Source organism: Geospiza fortis, unplaced genomic scaffold, assembly GCF_000277835.1.
Source record: "Geospiza fortis unplaced genomic scaffold, GeoFor_1.0 scaffold206, whole genome shotgun sequence".
Lineage (NCBI taxonomy): Eukaryota > Metazoa > Chordata > Aves > Passeriformes > Thraupidae > Geospiza > Geospiza fortis.
Genome location: NW_005054311.1, coordinates 2,658,130 through 2,678,759, shown reverse-complemented (window position 1 = coordinate 2,678,759; position 20,630 = coordinate 2,658,130). Strand labels below are relative to the sequence as shown.

Genomic DNA, 20,630 nt, shown 5'->3' with positions numbered 1-20,630 from the left:
TAGGTTCTAAGCTTATCATCCCAGAATTCTCAGCTTTATTCTCTAACAAGCTTGGGTCAAAGGATGGATCAGGGTTTAAGCAGCTGCATTATCATCTCTGTTTCACTGTAAACAAAAAACAGGAAACCTATCCAGGTACTGTACTAATGACTTGATAATGGAAGAAGAGAATCTGTGGGTTTGGGGAGAAGCAGTATTAATCTATTTAAACATTATCTTAATGTCTAAATTAATTTAGGTTAGTATCACTGAAAACAGATGTTTTGAATGAAGTATGTCATAATGGGTTGGGGTTTTTTAGGTGGTTTAGTGTGTGTGTGTTCCTGATAACATTTCTAAATACATAAATTGTGTATACTTTTATGATTAATCTGATTATAAGGACACAGCTAATACAGCAGAGCCTGCTTATAATGGGAAAAACACATGATATTGTCACTGATTGTCAAATCATCCAACTGGGAATTTGATAGCTAGGAATAGTTACCTAGCAAGGAGTTCTGTAATGGTTTGAAAGAAGGGAAGCAGAAAGGGAGAGTGAAATATCCTTTCTCAGCAAGAATGGGGGCAGATCAGGCAAAAGCTGGGCTGAGGAAGGCTAGGACTACTCATTTTCTTGTATGTTTGCAAAACTGAAGGGCTCTTTTGACTGGTAAGAAAGATGCAGATGTGAGTAGCTATGTCTTCTGTATGTAGCTCTCTCACTGGTGTTGAGGGCACAATGTGGCTATCTATACATGCAAGTGTTTCAGCTTTGTTTGCTATTTCTTTGCTCTTTTAAGGAGGTAAGTACCTGATGCATCTACAGGTGCAAGAGGGATGAGGGCTGTGAACAGCTGCTGGGGGGTCTGAAAAAAGCCAACTCTGGTTGCAGGGCTTTGGTGGTAGGGTTGTGGTTTCCTGAATTAAGAGCACTGTTGAGGGCAAAGTTTTTTACCTTCCATGAAATGCAAGGCCAAAAGCTCTTACTTGGCTCTTGTGTTTTTTGGTCTGGGTCAAGCTGGGCAGAGAGTAGAGCTTAGAGAACTTCAAGGCACAAGCTTTTATCTTGCCCAGCATCCTGTGCCAAAAGGTTCCATGCTTTAAGAGCCTTTCTTCATCTGTTTTGAACCTGTGACCTGCTCTTTTTGTTTGCACAGCAATTAATGCCTCGCCTCCATGAACTTCTGCTTAGTGCCAGCCCAGACACACAATGCCAAGTGGGGGACTGGGAGATTAAAACTGTGTAAACCCCTTTGAGGCTCTAAGCCTTTGTCTTTAGTATGTACTGTTAAGGGCTAAACATCTTTAAGCCACCATTACAAGTGAGAGCACAAAATAGTCTTTGAATAGTGGAGATTGCTTCTGTGTGCTCCAAGGCCAGCAGCTCTTGAGTTCACTATTTCCTGCAGTCCTGTAACTTTGCCAGAGAGTTGGGACAAGCAGTGTTGATAGCTGTGATTTAGAAAACAAAATCATGATTAGAGTTTATCTGCTTTGAGAGAGAAAAAACTTTAATTGTTTGAACAGCTTATTTTTAATACAAATCCCATCATAAAGCTGTAAAAAGCAAGATGTCAGCAGTAATGCAGAAAATACTGTAATGCCTATTCAGTGAACTCAGCATTAGTTTGTATCTTGTCCTCTTTGAAGATATCCATCAGAAGGATGCAGAAGGATAGAAGGATGTAGATAATCATCTTATAGTTTATTCTGAAACAAATCTTAGTGTACTGCTGTATTTTGAGTTACTTGCTATTAACTCTGGAAGTACAAATACTCTAATACAAGAAAACAGTTTTTTATTCTAGCTGTTACAGAACTTCAACCGAGATGTAGTGCTTGGGGTGACTGAAGGGTGTCACTCTGATGTTGGAGGTCTCTGCAGTGGTTTAGAGAAAATGCAAAGCTTATTGGGTTTTCAGTTTACTTTTACTACAGTCTATGTTTTCCAGCAAAGCAGGAGGCCTTGAAAACTTCAGCTGAGGTTTGGAATAGCAATAGTAAAATCTTGGGAGACCATACTATGGAAGTTCACTTGCCATGGGGAAATATTTCACTGATCTTTGTAGGAGTTGGTTGCATGCATCGTTTTCAATGGTTGGTTTGGGTTTTTGACACTTATTTTTGACCATTGGTAGCTGATGTTTATTCATTTTCAATCCAGGAGTGTCCTTTCTTTCTCTTATTCTAAATAATCTTAATAAAAAAAAGGCTTTCTGTTGTTAACAGCTTCTTCTGAGCTCTATATTTTATAGGGTCTCTCAAGATTTAGATATCCCCATTTCTACAGTTGCATTCTTTGTTCCAGTTTTCTGTCCTTTGATGCCAAAACATGGATATCCTCCCAGCCCCTCCTGTGTTTTACAAGAATTTATAACTGAAGGATTGTCCATGTTTATTAGCTTGGAATTTGCTTGCTTCCATCATAATTTTGTTTCTGGTCACAATCACAGAGTAATTGAAAGGTAAGGATTTTTAAGATAAGTCTTTGAAATCTCATTTTTTTTTTTTTTTAGTTTGTGCAAATGAGCTGCTGTCATCCCTGGGAATGGATGGAAGCAAAAGAATTAAATTGCCCTTTTTCTCACATGTGTCTCTTTCAGTGATCCTCTAAGTCATTTAAGTCCTTTATGTCTGATCTCTAATGTCACAAAGACCCCTTAGATTAAAGAAGATCTGTATGGAACAGCCTTTCCCAGCTGTGCCCTGCAACCAGTTGAACCCTTTGGAGGATGTGTGGTTGCAGCCAGTGTATCTGGCACATTGGGAAGCACTGGATTTACATTGTGTGTACAGCAAGAATGATGAGTGAGGACACCCTGTGCCTCCTGCAGGTGCTGCCCATGGCTATGGTGGGGACCAGGATTCCCTGAGAAAATGAGTGCCAGGACCAACCTGCAGTGAATTGTCCTGTTTGCATCTGAACTTCTCAGTATTGACCAATTTTTAAATTGGGTTTTGATGCAAGAGGTGAGAAGACAATGGAAGGAGGACATGGAGAAGGTTGTGTAGAAGTGAAATGGGCTTGCATGAAAGCAATTGCTCCAAGTAAAAAAAAAACCAAGAGCTAAAAAATTGGCCAAAACTGTGTTCCCCAGAGTGGTCCTGACCAGCAGCAGTGTGTCAGGATGCACTGATTCTGACACTGAGATCCTCACCTCTATGAAAGACTGCCTTCTGGCCAGGTTTTTCTGAGAGTCAGGACCCTGTATGACTCAGGACAAAGGATTTCAGCAGTGCTGGGGGGCAGGTAGGAGGCAAGCTGGACAACAAATAATGTCAGTACCTTTGTTTCCTCTACACATCAAGAACTAGATTCCTGGATGTTTCAGGTATTGGGACAGGGGCTTGTAAGGGCCTTGGTTCATTATGACTGCCTCTGCTGTATCTATCTGAATTTTCTTTTAAGGGCTTATTGATCAGGTTTTTCAGCTGCTGCTTTTGATACTACTGCCGTGGCTTCTTATGATGTGAGGGATGGGGAAAAATGAGCAGTTCAAACCAGTCAATTAGCCTCATAGTGTGATATCTGGGAGTCTTTTTCCTTTTGTACTTCTTAATACTTTAACAAGTGTTCATGAAGCAGAAGAAAATAGGGACAAGCCTTTTTTTCAATATACTGGATGTGGGGAAGAAGGGACACTGGTAAAAATTTTGATAATGCTAAGTGTTTCCTTTTCTGCTACTGTTAGAAACATGCTATTTTCCCCATGAAAAGTTCCTCTGTGACTCAGTTTCCCTTCCCTGAATCTCTCTTGTTCCTCTGGATGATGAGCACTTTGGGACTGTGGTGGTTGCAGGATGTGTCTGTGGATTGTAGCCAAGAGCAAAAAATGCCAGTCACAGATGGAGGGTCCCAAAAGCTGTAGAACACCCTACAGCACTTGATGCTTCAGTTTCTAATTGTGGCACTGATAGGAATGCCAGTTCAGTAACTGGACACAGGCAGTGTGGCTGACTCCACAGCAATGCAGAACACCTGATGAATGTGGAACACTTCCATCTGTTGCTGTCCAAATCTGTATAGTGGTTTGTGAACACTTGGTGAAAGACTGCAAAACACTAACACATTCCAGTCTTTAGTCTTCCAGTAGCACCTGCTGTTTTGGGAGGACGTTTTTCTGACACAGACTTGAGAAGCAGGCGTACAGGGCAGGTGGTTGTTGTGTTGTCTGTCAGTGACGCTTCTGCACCTCTCTCCTGTGTGTAAAGAATTCTCTCTGGGACAGCAAACAGTCTGTGCTGCTTTCTTTTGTCTTTGTGTGTGGTTGGAGCATAAGCTGAAGTGATTTCTCAGCTTTCTTCCGCTGATATAGTCAGGTTTGTTGCCTACTTGTTAAAAATCCCTTCAGTTTATTTTTGCATGTTTGGACATGGGCATCAAAATTAAAAGTAAATTGCTAGAATTGATCTGGAGTGGTATCTGCTTTCATTGTCTGTAAAGTAAATCTAATGAGAAATATACTAGACCAGGAAAGTTTTTAATATATTTTTTATATAATTCTGTCTTTTACTTCTGTCAAGTCTGTAAAGCAAAATATTATTTGGTTATCACATGGATATGAATTAGGATAGGCTAATGGTCTTGAAGGATGTCCTTACATCTCTCTATTATTCTTGGTTAGTTTATCTGGTCTGCAGTTAAACCACATCATTTATCAGGATGCTTCTGAGATGGCTCTGTGCTGACTCAGACTGGGACAGGCCAGGCTTCCATGAATGCCACCCAACATGTGGAGGTCTCAGGGCTGATAAAGACCCATTAAGGTCTACCAGTGCCCCCATGGCTCTGGAATTAGCATCTGTGGCCTTGTACTTCCCAAGCTTTATCACAGCTCCATCTGCCCTTCTGCTGCTGGACAGCTCTGCTTGCACCCTGCATTGCCTGCGCTGTCCCACTGTGTCTGACTTGTGGAAGGCGGCAGCCCTTCTTCACAGGGCAAGAGAGAGCTTGGCATGGGAGCTGCAGCTGAAGGGGCAGCTGGTCTGCCTTGTTCAGGCCAGGGACAACTTAGAAAACTGACAAACCTTTGCACCTGGATCAGGTTGGTCCTCTCACTTCCAGCGGTGTTGATTTGGTTCTGTACCACTGTGCCAGGGCCCTGTTCAACAAGATGCTGACAGCAGTGTTTGAAGATGGTCTAAATCAAAACTGGCCAGCTGAGACTGAAACCCCTCCAAGATCCTGCCACTATTTTGTGAAAAGCTGGTCTCATCTGAGCCCAAATGCAAATTTTTCAGCTATTTAATCCCAGCTTGGCTTTATAATGTGAATGCTATTTGAGTAGAAGTGCATTCCCTTTTTTCTTTTTTTCTTTCAAGTTGGGTAGGTGAGATTGTAGAGCAGCATCCTGAAAAATGCCTGCAGGTCTTGTCTGTTGAAAGGGGTGTCTCTATCCAAGGTTCTCATAGCAGCTTCAGTTGTATCTGGTTTCTTGGGGCTTTGTTCAGTCAGGTTGGATACCCTCAAGGACAGTGGCTCCACAGTCCCTCTGGGCACCTGTACTTTGTCTGAACAGCCTCGTGGTGACAGTCTTCCTGTCTAGCTGGGATTTCTCCTGAGTCTGGTGCCACTCATCCTTCTGCCATGGAATACCTCTGAGAGGTGTCAATCATCTTCTCTACAGCCTTTCAGTAGGCAGCTGAAGTCACCAGTCAGGTGAGCCTTCCTTTTCAGGAGAAGCATAAGTTAGTAGGAGGGATTAGAGGAACATGAGAACAATATCTCATTGTTTTACATTGTGAACTCTTGGGAGAGTATCCTGTTTCTTAGTATATGTTTGTGTACTCTCTGAGTTTCTACATAACCCCAGTTCTCATTTGGTATTCTGTTACTATCACAATAATGTTGGAAGGTGACCTGCAAAAGCAAAGAGCGCTTTTGCTCCTTAGCTCCCTTTTAAATCTAAAAATGTAGAGAAATCCCCAAACTGTGGTTTGGTGGGTAGAATTTTTATTGGCTTGATTTTTTGGTGTTTCCTTCCTCCATGTGATACATACATTTTTTAACTTCTCTGCTTTAGAACGTTGTGTGAGTAATGGCAGGCAGCTTGGTAGGATTCAGGTGCCTAGGAAACCAGAAAGCAAGAAGACAGCTGAAGGGATAATTGAATTTTGGTTTAAAGGTGCCAGCTTTTGTTTAGCACATCTTCTTTTCTGAACTTTATCACTGAGCATGATTCTCTCTCTTGTACCTCCAGGCATGACTTGAGAAAGCTTTCAACCGATATTTTTCAGAGGACAAATAAAACTATCAGTAAAAATGGGCTTCCTCTTACTGATAGTTAAATATAAAAATAAGCATAAGGGAGAACAGTCTATTCAAGATGTTCTTCATGCATTTTAAACTAGCAAAGAAAGCCAGTCAAAAAGGGTCAAATGCAATTTTTTTCCTTTTCAGGTCACCTTTGAGGGCTGTATCAATCAAGACAAGGAATTTTCATTCTTTTAGGAAGCAAGTAGAGAGGTGGTGGTATTTACAAGCTCAGGTGTGTGATTGTGGGATTGTGTCAGGCTGTGGAAATCCTCCTTTCAGTCTTCATTTGGCACTCACGTGGTCCTCACAACCTGACTGCTTTAGCAGCTGTAGTTTATCTGCTGTATTTCAACATGAATGTATCCTTCCCATGCTGTATATCTCTTTTGAGAAAATACTGGCTACTACCATTAGGAAATGCTGAGCTACTTATTTTCTCCTCTTCACTTTGATGAAGTGAGTGATCAACAGGAGATCATGCTGAGTTAAATACACGCTTCCAGTATTTTAAGAAATTATATTTTTTAAATATTGCTTCTTTCATGTGGAATTGATTGGTGTTTGTTTTCAACACATGAATCCAGTCAATGGCTACTGTGTCACGTCAGTTAATACCATAGGAAGCATTATTCATTTGATAGAGCAAAGAAGTTTTGCTGAGATTAAAGAGGAATAAATGGGACTTAATCCAGCATTTGACCTTCCAGTTTACCTGAAAAATATTAAAGGAGAGACCACAGTGGTCTCTACAGCCGATGATGGGAAGTGGAGAGGGAGGTGCTGAGTTCTCCTTTCTGGTATCCATGGAAAGGCTGCATGGAAATGGTTCAAAGCTGGATCACGGGATGTTCAGACTGGACATTGGGAAGCATTTCTTTACCAAGAGGGTTGTCAAACATTGGAACAGGTTTCCTAAAGAGGTAATTGATGTCCCAAGCCTGTCAGTCTAAAGAGATGTTTGGACAATGCCCTTAACATGAAGTGGTCAGGCAGTGGGACTAGATGGTCATTGTAGGTCCCTTCCAGCTGAACTACTTGTTCTGTTCTAGAATAATCATAGAATTCTGATTGCCTGCAGTTTGATCAGGTTTGGGTTTTTCTTCCCTTACTATGGGTAAAGTAGTTTAGACACTGTCTTCCTATCATAACACAGTCCTAAAGCAATTAATCCCTTTCCTCTTCCCTGTTCTGCACTGATATTTCCAAATCCAAACAGGATACAGGGATTATGTTGAGGTATGGTTGAAATGAGTCTGGTCAGTCCTGGTCCTACACTGTGAGATCCATAGTTAAGTTTCTTTGATGAGTCCAGATCCTGAAATTATGTATGGTCATTTAGCCAGAGTGCAAGATAGGCAGAGATAGTCTTAGATGCTGAGGGAAGAGCAAGGCTCCTCTGGTTTTATTCAGCTTCCTAGTGAGACTTCAGAATTCATTGCTTTCACTTCCCTCTAATTGAGTCAGCAAGCAGTATGTAGCCAAGCCCAGACCTATTTTAGGCTTTAGCTAGAATGCTTTGATTATTTTTTTTTTCAGCTCAGAGGGACATTTGGAAGGCTGGTATGGTACACAGTGTGAAGAAGCCCTCTGACATTATCTGAGGCAAAGAAGTGTTAAAATTCAGCCTGATTTTCACAGAAATTGCACAAAATATCTGACTCTGAAATTGGAGTTGGTTCATAAATCTGCATGAAAGCTTCCAGGCCTTGGAGCTCTGGGCCAATAATGCTGTCAGTCCATGCCCTACCTCAGTCTTTGTGTTTATGATCCGTGTGGTGGCACATCACACACTTGATGTGCAGTGCAGGATGGGGGTGAAACAGCAGCTCACTGTTGCTTCTGAAGAGAGGTGACTTTAATGCTTGCTATGCTTTATCTCCTGGAGCCGCCTGCCTCTGGCTGCTTAGGTACAGAGAGTGATGATAGCTCCTGTCTAAGCTGTGGTCTCACTTAATGGTCTACACAAGCAGTTCCTGGAGTCTTGTTAGGTATTTTTTAAGCCGTTACTTGAAGTATTTGCACTTGCAAATAATCAGTTTGAAACTTACTCTTATTTGAGCTTTAATGTACCTTAAAGACCACATGCCAAGAAAAGGGACTATCAGCTGTTTTTTTACTGGGAATTATTATAGTTCAGGTTGTGCAGTGCTTGTTCCAGAACATGGTACTAACAGCAGGTTTTAGCATGTATTATAGATGTTTTTCTACATGAAAAACTTTTCTTTTAATGCATTAATTATATTTGTCTTTGAGGGACTTTTCTTTTGCCAAAATAAATATTAAATAGACATTTTCACAGCTAGGTGTTTGAAGAATAAAAAATTTACGTGCCCTGGAGCTATGAAAATAACAGACTTATATAATTTCAGTTAAAAAAAAAGGCAAGGTTTCAATGTTGATATTTCTTTCCTTATCAAAAATTTGAAATTTCACAAGGCTGTAATTTTTCATAAGAGAGCAAAATAGAGACAAAGTAAATTCCTTGCCACTCTAAAGATTGTATTTATATGAGCTGCTGTAATTTTTTATTTCCATTCTGGTAGAGATTTCTACCAGATTAGGGATTATAAGAATTGATTTCTTGGCAGCCTCATCTAAGAGAGTCTTCCATGTCTCCTGCAAAAAAAATCACCTTCAGAATCATTGTTCCATTTCTCTTTCTCCCTCTTGTGAGATTTATTTACCTTAAGGCTTGTAAGCTGTCAGACTTTTGATCTGTACACATACATACCTGTGATAAAATTTTGCCTTGGTTTAGAACATAGTTAGTAAATAAATACTGGTATTACTAAACAACAAATAATTTTGGACATTTTTTCAGCCATAGTAGCATGGTGATGGTGTAACAATGAGTTGTAATTGAGAGATTTTCCTTTTTCTGAAAACGTTAATTCTTTAATAGCAAAAAAGGAGGAAAGTTTTTTCCTAAGATTTTGTTTCATAGTACCTAGTTCATAATTTTAAAATATATTTAAAGATAGAAAATCACTTATTTCAAAGAAATCCAAAACTCTCTTACCACTTTGTATGACAGAATCATTTACATGGAGTTACTTCAAACAAGATTGCAGCCTTCTGTAGGACATTGAGCAGAGACTGTCAAAGATTTAAGCTCAGTTTACACCAGATTGTGTTTTATTGCTGCCTTTCTGTAGATGAAACTTATACTGACAAGAGAGTGCGTACACTTTGCTGGGAATCAGATGTTTTTGTTTTTGTTTTTGCACTATTCCAGATCTTCTGCCTTACTTTAAAAAGGAAGAGGGGTGGGGTGTACATCAGTGTTTCCCAAATGCTTTTAATGGGGTTAAGTCTCCATCCTTACCTTGAAAAAACTTGGCTATGGAGCAGTGGAAGGCGGGATAGTACAGGCTCTGGAGGGTCTCCATCAAACAGAGGTTCAAAGGAGGCTGAAACTCAGGGGTTTGGGGCAAAAGGGTACCTTCCTTACATACCACTGCTTTGTGGCCTTGCATCTTGAAGCTTCTTCTCTGGAAGAGTGGCTTCCCTGGCAGTACTGATGAATTTAAAAATCAAGCTTTCCCATGTGGAAGAAGGGAAGTTATTAAACATGCCAATAAACACTTTCACCAATATGAGAAGTTTAGAAGATAAATATGGCACTATTTCCTTATAAAAGATTTTTATCTGTTAAATTTTATTGTAGTCAGTTTATGGAGTCAAGAAAATCTTGAAGTGGAACTGCTTCTAAGTGTGGATTTTCTTTTTTTAGCACTGGTTGGACCATTCAAAATTCATTAAGAAGCAAATAAAAAGTAAGTACTGTGTCTCTGCCTGTTTATTTTGTTACTTCCTAAAGAATTTGAATTTAGTGTATTAGAACATTATAGAGAATGTTTAAATATGGCCTTTAATGGAATAAATATTCCTTAGAAAATAGTTCTCATTTAATGGGTAATTGGCTGACTGTATTATGTCTAAAGGCAAGAGCACTTATTAAGCAGTAGCCAGGCCTTCAGAAGCCCTTGTTAAACCTGTGCTGTTTGTCTAAGGCAGAGTAGGTTGCCAGGTAATTTCAGTCTGATCTGTGAAATTGGGTTGCCTGGACACAGATCGCCGTTCCTGTCACTGCTTCTGATCCAGAACAGATATCCTGCAATTTCTTTCAGAGAGTAAATAGAAAATACTTCATTGTGTAATGATTAATGTTTAATTTTTTCCAGATTATTATTTTAAGAGTTAAACTAGCAGAAATACCTTCTGTTTTGTCAAATGTAGTTTTGAAATAGCTGCTGTTTCATCAAAGGTAGTTTTGTATGGAGGGGTTGGTGGACTGTATTTTCTGTGAAAATTGTCTAAGGCAGGGAAGTAGCTCCTGGATTTTTGATAATCTGGCTGCAGGCTTGGGTACAGTACAGCATTGGCATGAACGTTTTGTTACAACACTGCAGTTGGCAACAGTCATGGGCCATGCTTCTGTGAGATTAGAATGTGTTTTTCAAGAAGATTGTTGCCCCTCCTTGGAGGACCTCACAGAGATAGGTGTTGGTTGCTTCAGTGGTGCTTTGCCTTTTTTTTTTTTTTGATAAGTACCCAAGTATCTAGATGATTTTTGTAAACAGTGGAGTTCTTCAGAGGCCTTTAGGATAGTTTGCTGACACCCCATGGTGTGTGGGTGTCAGCCTGCTAGGATCCATGGTGAAGATAGCTGCTATGGGTAAGGTTTTTGCTATTTGGCTTTCTCTCCCCTTTTCATCACATAACAGACTGCTTTACCTTACGTGACTAGCTGGTTTGCAGCTGCACTTTCTCTAATAGCCTTGTCCTGGAAAATCAGTGATTATGTAAGACCTTCAGCCAATTTAGTTGCGTTTTTTGGTCTGTTTTTAATGTGTGAAGAGCCTGTTTTAAAAAGAATTCAGCAAATCATGGCTCTGAGGAATGCTGAAGAGGGAAGCAATTTGTTGGGTGTTGTAAAGGTCTGTCTCACAACAGGTTACTTTCCTTTACCTTGAATTCAGCAGATGCTTTGTGAAGAGTTCTTCTTTCATGATGAATGTTGCTCACTGCCGTCTTTTCCAAGTCATTTTCTCACCTTTGGAGACCTCACCAGTGGTGCCGAGCTGTAAGCTCAGGGTGCTATAGCCTGACTTACAGGAGCTCTAACAGAGACAGAATCAAAGCTCTAATTAGCTGCATATAACTTAGTGGAAGGATCATTAACAGGCACGTGTTTGCTTGTTGATGTGGTGTTACAGAATACCTTAGAAAAGTGAGGAAAAGTAATTTTTCCATCAATTAATACATCAGCAGGCAGCTGGTCCGAAGATGAGGGTTAGGCAGATAAGGATGCATTGGTCACAGTTTCGTGGTAGCTGGATAACTTACTGTGTTACATGGGAAGTCCGATGTAGCATTCACCTTCTGACTTTAGGAAACACAATTCTTGCAATCCCATGGAATTTTTTAGCTTTCTGTGTTCATGGGTGCCTTCTGGAGTCTCCTCCAGAACTTTTCAGTCTATGTATCTAACCTCTTTTAATTCATGTGTTTCAATCAAAAGCTGATCTGTTGGGTAGGGGTTTTTTTTTTGGAGTAGTGTTTGTGCCTGGTAAGAAGGAGCATCACCCTCTCCTTCCCTATTCCTTCCATATCCCCCTGGGCCCAGCATCAGGGAGTGTACCTGGAAACTGTTGTCATTCACAGCCTGCTATAAGGCACCCCTCTTTGGATGAAAATGTGTTTGCCAAATGGACTATTGCCTTGATAAATTTGAATTAATGAGTATCAAAAAGGATGGTAATCATCTATATTTTTTGTTTATTGCATGCCTTTTTAAATTTAAAAAACATGAAATATTTTCTTGGACAAATATGAAAAATGTAATTAATTTTGGGTCTCTTGGGTTGTGGGGTGGTGTGGCAACTGTTCTGCCTTGGCAGGACTGCAGCGAGTATAAACCTTTTTTCCTCATTTCAAATCTCTGCATGTGCAGTTGGACCTCCGTACACGCTGCATTTTCGCATTAAGTACTACTCGTCAGAGCCCAACAACCTTCACGAAGAGTTCACAAGGTAGGAACTGTGCGTGGCTGACGGGGATTTGAGACATCTCAGGCACGTAGGGGTACTGCAAGCAGGTGATTCGAGCTTTCTTATTAAGGGTGCTCATTTGGTCTGCCTTCTTAGGTGTTTTCCTACTGTCAGAGAAACGGCATGTTTTTAATTGCTGCCAGATAGCATCCATAGCATCTCCAAGCATGTTTGTGTGTGGGAGATGCTGTGTTCTGGTGCTTTGAAGTTGGCAAAGAAGGGCAGAGTTGGGTGGGGAAAGCTGCAGCTGGGAGACACCTGCTCTTGATGCCTGCCATCCTCTGAGAGGGGTTTCCATTATGTCCTGCTAAAATGCCAGTGCCCTGCTTTGTTCCTGCTGCCCTGAGACTTGGGGGTGATTTAATAGTGGTACCAAGGGTAGAGAATTGTGGGAATAGCCAGCTTGAGCTCTGGGTTAGCAGTTAATTGAATTCCTTCTGCTTCCCCATGGTTCTCTGTGAAGCAAAAGCCTGCATTGTATAAAGTCACTCTACAAATCTCTGGAAGTCTTTAGTGTCAATCTGCTGGGCTCTTTCTGTGGACCTGTACCTTGGTGGATCCATAGCACCTTGGTTCAGAGGATATTCTGAAAGCTGGGAAAGGAGAAGCTGGGGTTTACTTATCTTTTGTATCTGCTTACTTTGTGTCTTCTCTGTATAATAGCAGTCTATCTTAATGTTACTTTATCTTTTGTTTTGTTCTGCCTCTCGCCGTAGGGCACTTTCTGTGTCTTCTCATTTGCTTGGCAATAATCAGTGTACTTCTAATCAGCCTAAGGTGTTTAAAGATGGTTGATTGTTGTAGTTCATGTGCATGTGATGTTTACATTAAACTTGTGCCTGCAGGCAGATGATTACTGTCTCCCTGCTGTCTGCTGTGCCCACCATGGGTTTTTTTCACTGCCTGAGACAAGATTAAAGGGCTAATTGTCACCACCTCATGATAGAGACACAGGGTCTTCAATATCTGTTACCAAGTTAGTTCAGCAGTGATAATTCAATAAAAGGGCATATTCCTATAGAATGTATAATTACCTTATAGAAATCCCTGCCACTCACGTAGCTAAGTAGGAGATCTTAAGAGATCATAAATCTGGATGATTTATGGACATCTCTAATGAGAAAATGTAGTTAAATTAGTAGGAATAATATGTGTTTTCTGGAAATTGATGTAAGTCTTCATACATCAGAGTGCATGTCTGACAAGTATTACATTTCCCCTGTGGTCAAATTATGGCATTACTGTCTACCACAAGATTTCTTTCTTATGTGCTCTGAAGCATATGATCCTAGTCACTGTGAGATTGGGTTTCTGAGCTATGTGATCATTGCTATGATCAAGTAAGACATTTTGTCTGAAAGTATTAACCTCTGATGCCTTGTGATCTAATTATTGCTGAAAGGTGACATTTCAGAAGACTATTTTAATTAGAAAAACACTTTAGTCAGCTAAATATTCAGTGTTGTGAACAATTTCTTTTAATTATAAGCTTGACAGAAACCACTGTGAAATTGTGTAAGAAAAATTGGGGCGCTTTTTTTTCCTTTTTTTTTTCTTTTTTGGTTGGGGAAAGTAATTTTGAATTTAAGAATTTTATAGTTCTTAAATTTTTAATTCTTTCAATTTATGGAGGTTTTTTTAAGAGTCTTTCTGCTAGTTGGATCATATTTTCCATGTAGCATATTGAGTGAAAAGTGAAGATTAATAACTGTATACTCAAAATCATTCCAAGTAGAAGAAAAATCATCCTTAACAGTAACTGTGAACTTTCCAGGTAGGAGGTGTTCAAAATTCCTCTGGAGATCTGCTTTCTAATAGACTTCAATTTCTAGTGAAGCTAAAGACATCATATTCTCATAATTAACACATTATTGGGAAGCATTAAAACATTTCACCCACTCTTTTTTTTTTTTTTGTTTAAAACCACAGTTGAAATACAGTGCATTTTGTAAGACATCTTCTGGCACTTGTGTGAGACCTGATTAGTTAGTTTAGTTAGAAGAACAATGGAGGCATGTGCCTGTACTTTGTGTTGTGGAGAATTTTCTAAGTTATCTTGCTGATTTTGTAGTAGCAATAGTTGAGATGCCAGTGTTTGCTAGCCTGTGCACAGAAAAGAAAAAAGGGTAAGCCATACCCACCACAGCGGGGCTGCAGCACTGCACAAGCCCCCTGAAACTGATAGGTGCACTGCCCAGAGTCTTGCAAGTTTAGAAGAGTTCGTGGGATTGTGAATCAATGGCTGTCAGTTGTGAATCAGTGTGGGCTATCAATAAGAACAGGATGTATACTTGTCTACCCTTAATCTACACATGCAAATACCCAGATTTGATTGGCAGTCAGGTATTAGCCAAGTATGTGAATGAGAGATGTACCGAAGAGCTAACATGGATAAATCTGATTCTGCTCTAGTGTTATCATGAGAAATTCTGATCTTCCTTTTCATTTCTGTTTGCCCTGTCTGATTCAAACTGTTTGACCTTCACCACATTCACTCCACATTCTCTGTGATGAAAAAAACCCTACTTTGTCTTTCTAGCACCCTTTGTAAAGACAGGAGAGGTCTGTGTTTGTGTTTACTAGGCTCTCAGGAGTAATGCTTTCTTCATGCTTTCTTCTCTTGTGTCACTCATCTTTGCAAGCCTCACCCCACAGTGTCCAGAGCAGTGCAGAGCCTGCCTCTGCCTTCCTGTCCTCTACACACCCCTTGTCTGGCCCAGGGCACTTGTGCATGCCTCAGAGCCCAGCTCTGAGTGGTGTCACTGAAGCATGCCTACAACTGAAGATTAGCAAAGCAACAGCTTAAAATACTACAACAGTGTGAAGGCTGTAAATTCCTACTTGGTGTATTAAATAAATGTGTGAGCTCTATGGAGTTCTTTTATTCAGAACTCTGCTATTTTTAAGTGACATTTTGGTATGAAACTTTCCTTTTGCCCAATTTGGACTTTTTCCATGTTCCGTATTTGTGTTTCAGAAGGCAGCCCTGAAGCCTCCATGCCTTTATCTGTGTTTTGTTTCTAGATACTGTAGTTTGATTCCTGCCTGAATAAGGTGAGACCCAAGTTTAGGAGAACACTGCAGTATTGGTAACATTTAGGTTGCTGTGGTGTATGTTCAGATAGAGCACATCCTAAACAGTAAGACTTTGGACAACATCCTGAACACAACCAGTGGACAAAAAATGTTCTTCTCTTTGATTTTAGTGGAAGCTGTGGGGAGCTTTGAAGCTTGCAGGGTGTATCTGTGTGATCCCAAAGGCCCTTTTTTTGTAAAGAGCAAGTTATTCAAACTGCTGTTACTACTCAATGAATTGGGATATTCTTCCAGCCAGTGGAAGTAGAAGGATGCCACTGTAATTACTTTTGACTTTCTGAATTTTTTATTTGTCAGGTACCTGTTTGTATTACAGCTCCGGCAAGACATTCTTTCAGGGAAGTAAGTATCTTTTTACCCTTGTAGCTGTAATTTAAAGAATTTATAATAGTTAATCTCCTGGTGCATTTTGTTTTTCTTTAGAATACAGACATATAGGACTTTGTGTGTCTCATGACTGCACTACTGACAAACAGAATGGGTAAAGATTTTGATGGATTGATGAGGTGATGGAAATGTTTAAAGAGAGTGAAAACTGTCCTGGGTTTTTTGACTTGAAAATGTAACATGGGCTTGCCACATTTTTTCAGTATGGTGGGTGAAATAGAGGATGAGAAAGTTGAAGTGCAACACTTTTTGTTCAGGTCAGCTCTGAAGAAATACTTTGTGTTTTTATAGTCTTACCCTGACCAATATTCATTCACACTTGCACTATTTTTTTTTTAATTACAGAAATAAAAAACCTCAAACCTTTATAAACTAAAATACAGTGTTAATGTAAAAATGGTTCCTTAGTTGATTTAGTGTTTTCTCTGTTAGTTCAGTCTTGATTTATAGTGAAGTGTATCATGTTTAATGCTAATCAGAATGTACCAACTTAGGAAATAATGATATACAAGTAACAATTAATTGTAGATGTTTCATAGCATGAGTAGTTTGTGGAAATTAATGTTTCCAGTTTTTATATCAGGCTTCTTTTTAGCTTAATTGCAAGAGGAATTCACTGACAAGAGATGTGATTTTTATAGTTTTGTTTTTTGTTTTGTTTTTAAGACTGAAATGCCCATATGAAACTGCTGTTGAACTAGCAGCTCTGTGTCTTCAAGGTACGCAATCTTTTGAAAGTGGTTTGTCCTAATTTATTAAAAAACTCACCCTCTGGTTTCTTTTCCTTTGTTTCTAATGCAGTCCTGCTGATCATATATAAATGCCATTCTTTTAGCCAAAGAGGAGAATTGTAGGGAGATCATTTTCTTGACTTGCCTCTGTTCAGAACTCCTGAGCTACATTAGCCAGTATCAGCACACCTGCTATGGGGAGGGAGACTCTAAAGCATGGCTGGACAAAAGTTTCATGGAAACCCAGGGCTGATCAGGGAAGAAGGGCTCAAAATAGCTCCCTGCTGAGGGAGAAGCTGTGGTGCATGCACAAGTGTTGCCACTTGAGGCTGAAGAGCCAGCTGGCCCTTCACACAGTTTGTGGGAGGTGGGTGCCTGTGAATTTGGGCTTCCTGGTGCCTGAACTGTGACTGGGAGAGGAAGCCTCCACAGTGGGTGACTCAGGAGATGGTTACAGGGCAGGAAGGAGGGAATGGCAGGTACTGGAAAGGAGAGAATTACATGGGAGGGTAAGAACTAAAATCAAATCTCAGCGGCAGGAGCCAGCATTTCACTATGTAAAAGCAATTCCAGTACACTGGGTTTCATTATGTTGTTGTAGGACAGTGTGGTTTTTTGTTGCTGCAAGCATGTTAATACAAATATTTGTTACATTTCAAGCAATTTGTTTTGCAGATGGGGAGGAAATTTTTGTAACGAAGCTCAAACCAAGTTCATTTTTTTCTAAAAGAAAGTGCAGTGAGCTGGACTATTCTAAGCAAATCAGTAGCAACATTAATTGAAATGAAAAATTCTCTTCCTCTTTCACTGGTGTTTGGGCCATGGCACACAGAGAGCTTAGGCAGAGTTGCTTAGTTTAATACAGCAGTGGAAGTAACTCAGTGATTCTAGATGGACTTGACAGGAAAAAAATGGGAATTCAGTTCCAAGCAGCAGCAGGTATAAATTTTAAGGCAGTGGATTGTTTTACTGCAGCAGTTGGCACAACTGTGATTGTCAGGTGTGCAGAGAGCTGCTGCAGGCAGACTCCTTTTGTCTTTTAGAGATGAAGGAAATGTGGAGTACAAATTTGATTTGTTGCTTATGTTTCAACAGATAAAAGCTCCAGTAGCCTCACATCTGGTCCAAGCAAAGAGGACCAAGCAAACAATAATAGGTTAATGCCTCAAAATTTTGGGTAGCAGCTGACACCTGTGATTACTGTGTAAATGCAATACAGTAGATGTCCATCATGTTTATGATTTGTCTCGCTATCTACCAAAATTAATACCCTTGCTGTCTGTGGGAACATTGTTTTATACTTTTTTGCTGTCTTTTTCTTTTTTTCAGTTTCAGTTTTCCACTATTTTGACATCATTGCAATAAGCTTGTCCAAAATTATTTCATTATTGCAACTCATTCCTTCTGTTTGCTGGCATACATAATTATAAGTATTTTTGGTGTCAAGTTTGCTACATTTTATTGACATTGGAAACATAATTAAGCAGAAAAGTATAATGAAATTTTGATTATTCCCTCCTCAGTGGGTTACATTTTCTTTGTAAAATGCAGTCTTGCTCCTTAGCGTGCTTTTCGTAAGAGTGAGGGAAAAGCTATGAATTGCTATTTAGGCATTGGTAGTCTGAGCCCTCTGAAAGAAAAGTCTTTTCACAGATAAGCTTTAAATTTCATACATGTCTCTTTTTTATCAAGGGACTTTTCTGTTCAAGTAATTCTTGGTTTCCAATAGCAATTTCCAAGGGTTTGGTTTTTTTGGGTTTTTTTTGTTTGTTTGTTTTTTGTTTGGTTTTTTTTTCTTTGTGAATCATCTTTCAAACATAAATTGTTGATTTGTTGCCAGTCCCTTGAAGGAAATTCTGTAGCAAGTAACATTGGTTTGTAGTGTGGGGTAACATATGAAGCAGATAGGTAATATTATGCTTCATTTAGGGATAATCTGTGGAAATATTGTCATCAAATTTGAGTTCTCACTGTTACAGTTAGTTTTTAACTGCATCATTAGTGTTGTATGGTCTTCGTGTTTAACCAGATATACTTTTGAGGCTGCTAATTATATTGAAAAGGAAAACATTTTCTCACATCTCCAATTTTCAGTTCTAATCAGAAGACATCTTCATGGAATACTGGAAACTATTTTCTCTCTGTATAAAAGAATCAGCTATATATTTTAAAAGAAATTTTTTTTTTTTTGAGTTTTCAAAAACTTTCTGGGAAACATTCTTTTGAAAATGTCCCCCAGGTTATTTTTTGAAGAACGCAGATAATGTATATGCATGTGTTATACACCTGCCCCACCTTCCAGCCCACCCCACCCCCAAAAAAAGGGCCAAGCCAAAGCATGTCATGAAGACAAAAATGAAGAGGTGGGTCTTCTGCTGTGCCCTTGCATCTCAAAATATGAGTGCTGCTGGGCCTCTCTGTGTATCTTCTGTCCTACAAGCTCATGATTCTTCTCATCCCCATACATCCTCCTTACAGCACAGTCAGCCTTTGTTCTCCACCTCCTCTCTCAGTTAAATAGTAGAGAAATCACCCATGTTTTTCCTAGATGGTTGGCAACACATCAAACTTCAGATCCATACCTTCTTCTCTCCCCTTGAAGTCCTCCTTGCTAATGTGTTTGCTGTGGCTTCCTCTTGTATCCTGGAGACTGGACTGCCAGTAATTTCTAATAATATGTGTGTTAAATAGGCTTCCAGCTTTGATGAAACAGCCATGGAGCTGAGATATCTGTATGTCCTTTTCTTTAACAGAGATAAGAATACTGTAACTCATTATGGAAGATTACTGTTGAGAGAAAAAAAAGTGTGTAAGACAGTAATTAAAAATGAAGACCAGTGAATTCAGTTTCTTTAATATCCTCAGGACTGCTAAATGTTTCAGCAAAGCTCAAGTTCTCAAAACCACCTAGTAGGTGTTATCAGCCAACAGATTGCATTTTGAATGTAGCTCCCTATCTACTGATGGATCCTGTTAAGTATTTTTGAAGTCTGGCTGTGACTGAAATTTTTGCAGCTGTTAAGTGTAAAAGCGCCCTGAAGGAATAAAACTGTTTTCTTCAAGGGATTTAGTTTTCCTCTATGCTTTTTCAATTTTATTTTTATTTTGGTAGTAGTAGTAGGAGTAGTAAACAGTTAAGAAATGCTGACTGACAAAGGCCTGGTTGGGAATCTCATCATGTGTCAGGTGACACATGGTATTGCTGAAGAGTGTATTTTCCACTGGTGCTTGCCACACAGTCCTGAGGCAGCGACACTGCAGCCTCTGAGTACAGCTGAGAGGCTCCAGGAGCAAAGCTGTCACAGACACAAGGCTTTTAGCGTGTCAGTCACTGAAATGCTCAGCACTTGCATCTCCTGCTGAGCTCAGTGGAGTTGGAAAGTGTTCTGCTCCTAGAAAACACCAGAGCCTAAGCATATAAGTAGAAAGTAACACCTTAATTGTGTCAATGTTTCAGCATTTTTTCCTTAAAATTATTAATCTGAATATTGCATCACCACTGTGATTTTAAAATCCACACAGCTTTATCACTGGTTTAATGAGACTAGGTATTCCCTTCATGTTTTGACATGAATAGAAACATAACTCCTGAATTTGTCCTAACCTGGGACAAATAACAAAGCATGCGATAGAATGGGAAGTGTTAGGGAGTGAAAAGTATGCAATGAGAGGAAGTTTCAAAGTCACCTCTTCTAAAACAGAAGATGCATTGATGATTGTTTTTAATAGAAACTTTATTTCCTCTAAGTGCTTTAAAATCCAGAGAAGCAGCTTTAGTTGAGCTGGTTCAGTCGTAACATTCCTGAATGTCAGAATTCTGTACCACAACCTTACTCTGCTCCTGCAAATGCATTTATCTGACTTCTGCTGTGAAACCTGGTTTGAATTTACTGGGGCCAGGAGTGGGGGGATGGGGTGTTAACTTAAAGCATTCTGCAACATGTTTAGGAACTTGCAAACTATCCTTGTCTTTGTAGGGATAATGGAATTAAATAGTTCTGGTCATCCCAAGATCTTTATATTTTTAATTTCTCAATTGATTGATTTCAGCTGAGTTGGGAGAGTGTGAGCACCCTGAGCACACACCAGAGCTCGTGTCTGAATTCAGGTTTGCACCAAACCAGA

General features: G+C 39.7%; 1 protein-coding gene across 1 annotated transcript in view; it reads left to right on the top strand.

Annotated features, from left to right (window-relative positions):
* Nucleotides 1-20,630, top strand: part of EPB41L4B (erythrocyte membrane protein band 4.1 like 4B) — a 191,757-nt gene that overhangs the window by 53,047 nt on the left and 118,080 nt on the right. Inside the window, exons 4-8 of the mRNA XM_031055636.1 lie at nucleotides 9,972-10,014; nucleotides 12,195-12,273; nucleotides 15,685-15,729; nucleotides 16,441-16,493; nucleotides 20,556-20,628. Coding sequence (XP_030911496.1) covers nucleotides 9,972-10,014; nucleotides 12,195-12,273; nucleotides 15,685-15,729; nucleotides 16,441-16,493; nucleotides 20,556-20,628 — 293 coding nt within the window. The remainder of the gene's footprint in view (nucleotides 1-9,971; nucleotides 10,015-12,194; nucleotides 12,274-15,684; nucleotides 15,730-16,440; nucleotides 16,494-20,555; nucleotides 20,629-20,630) is intronic.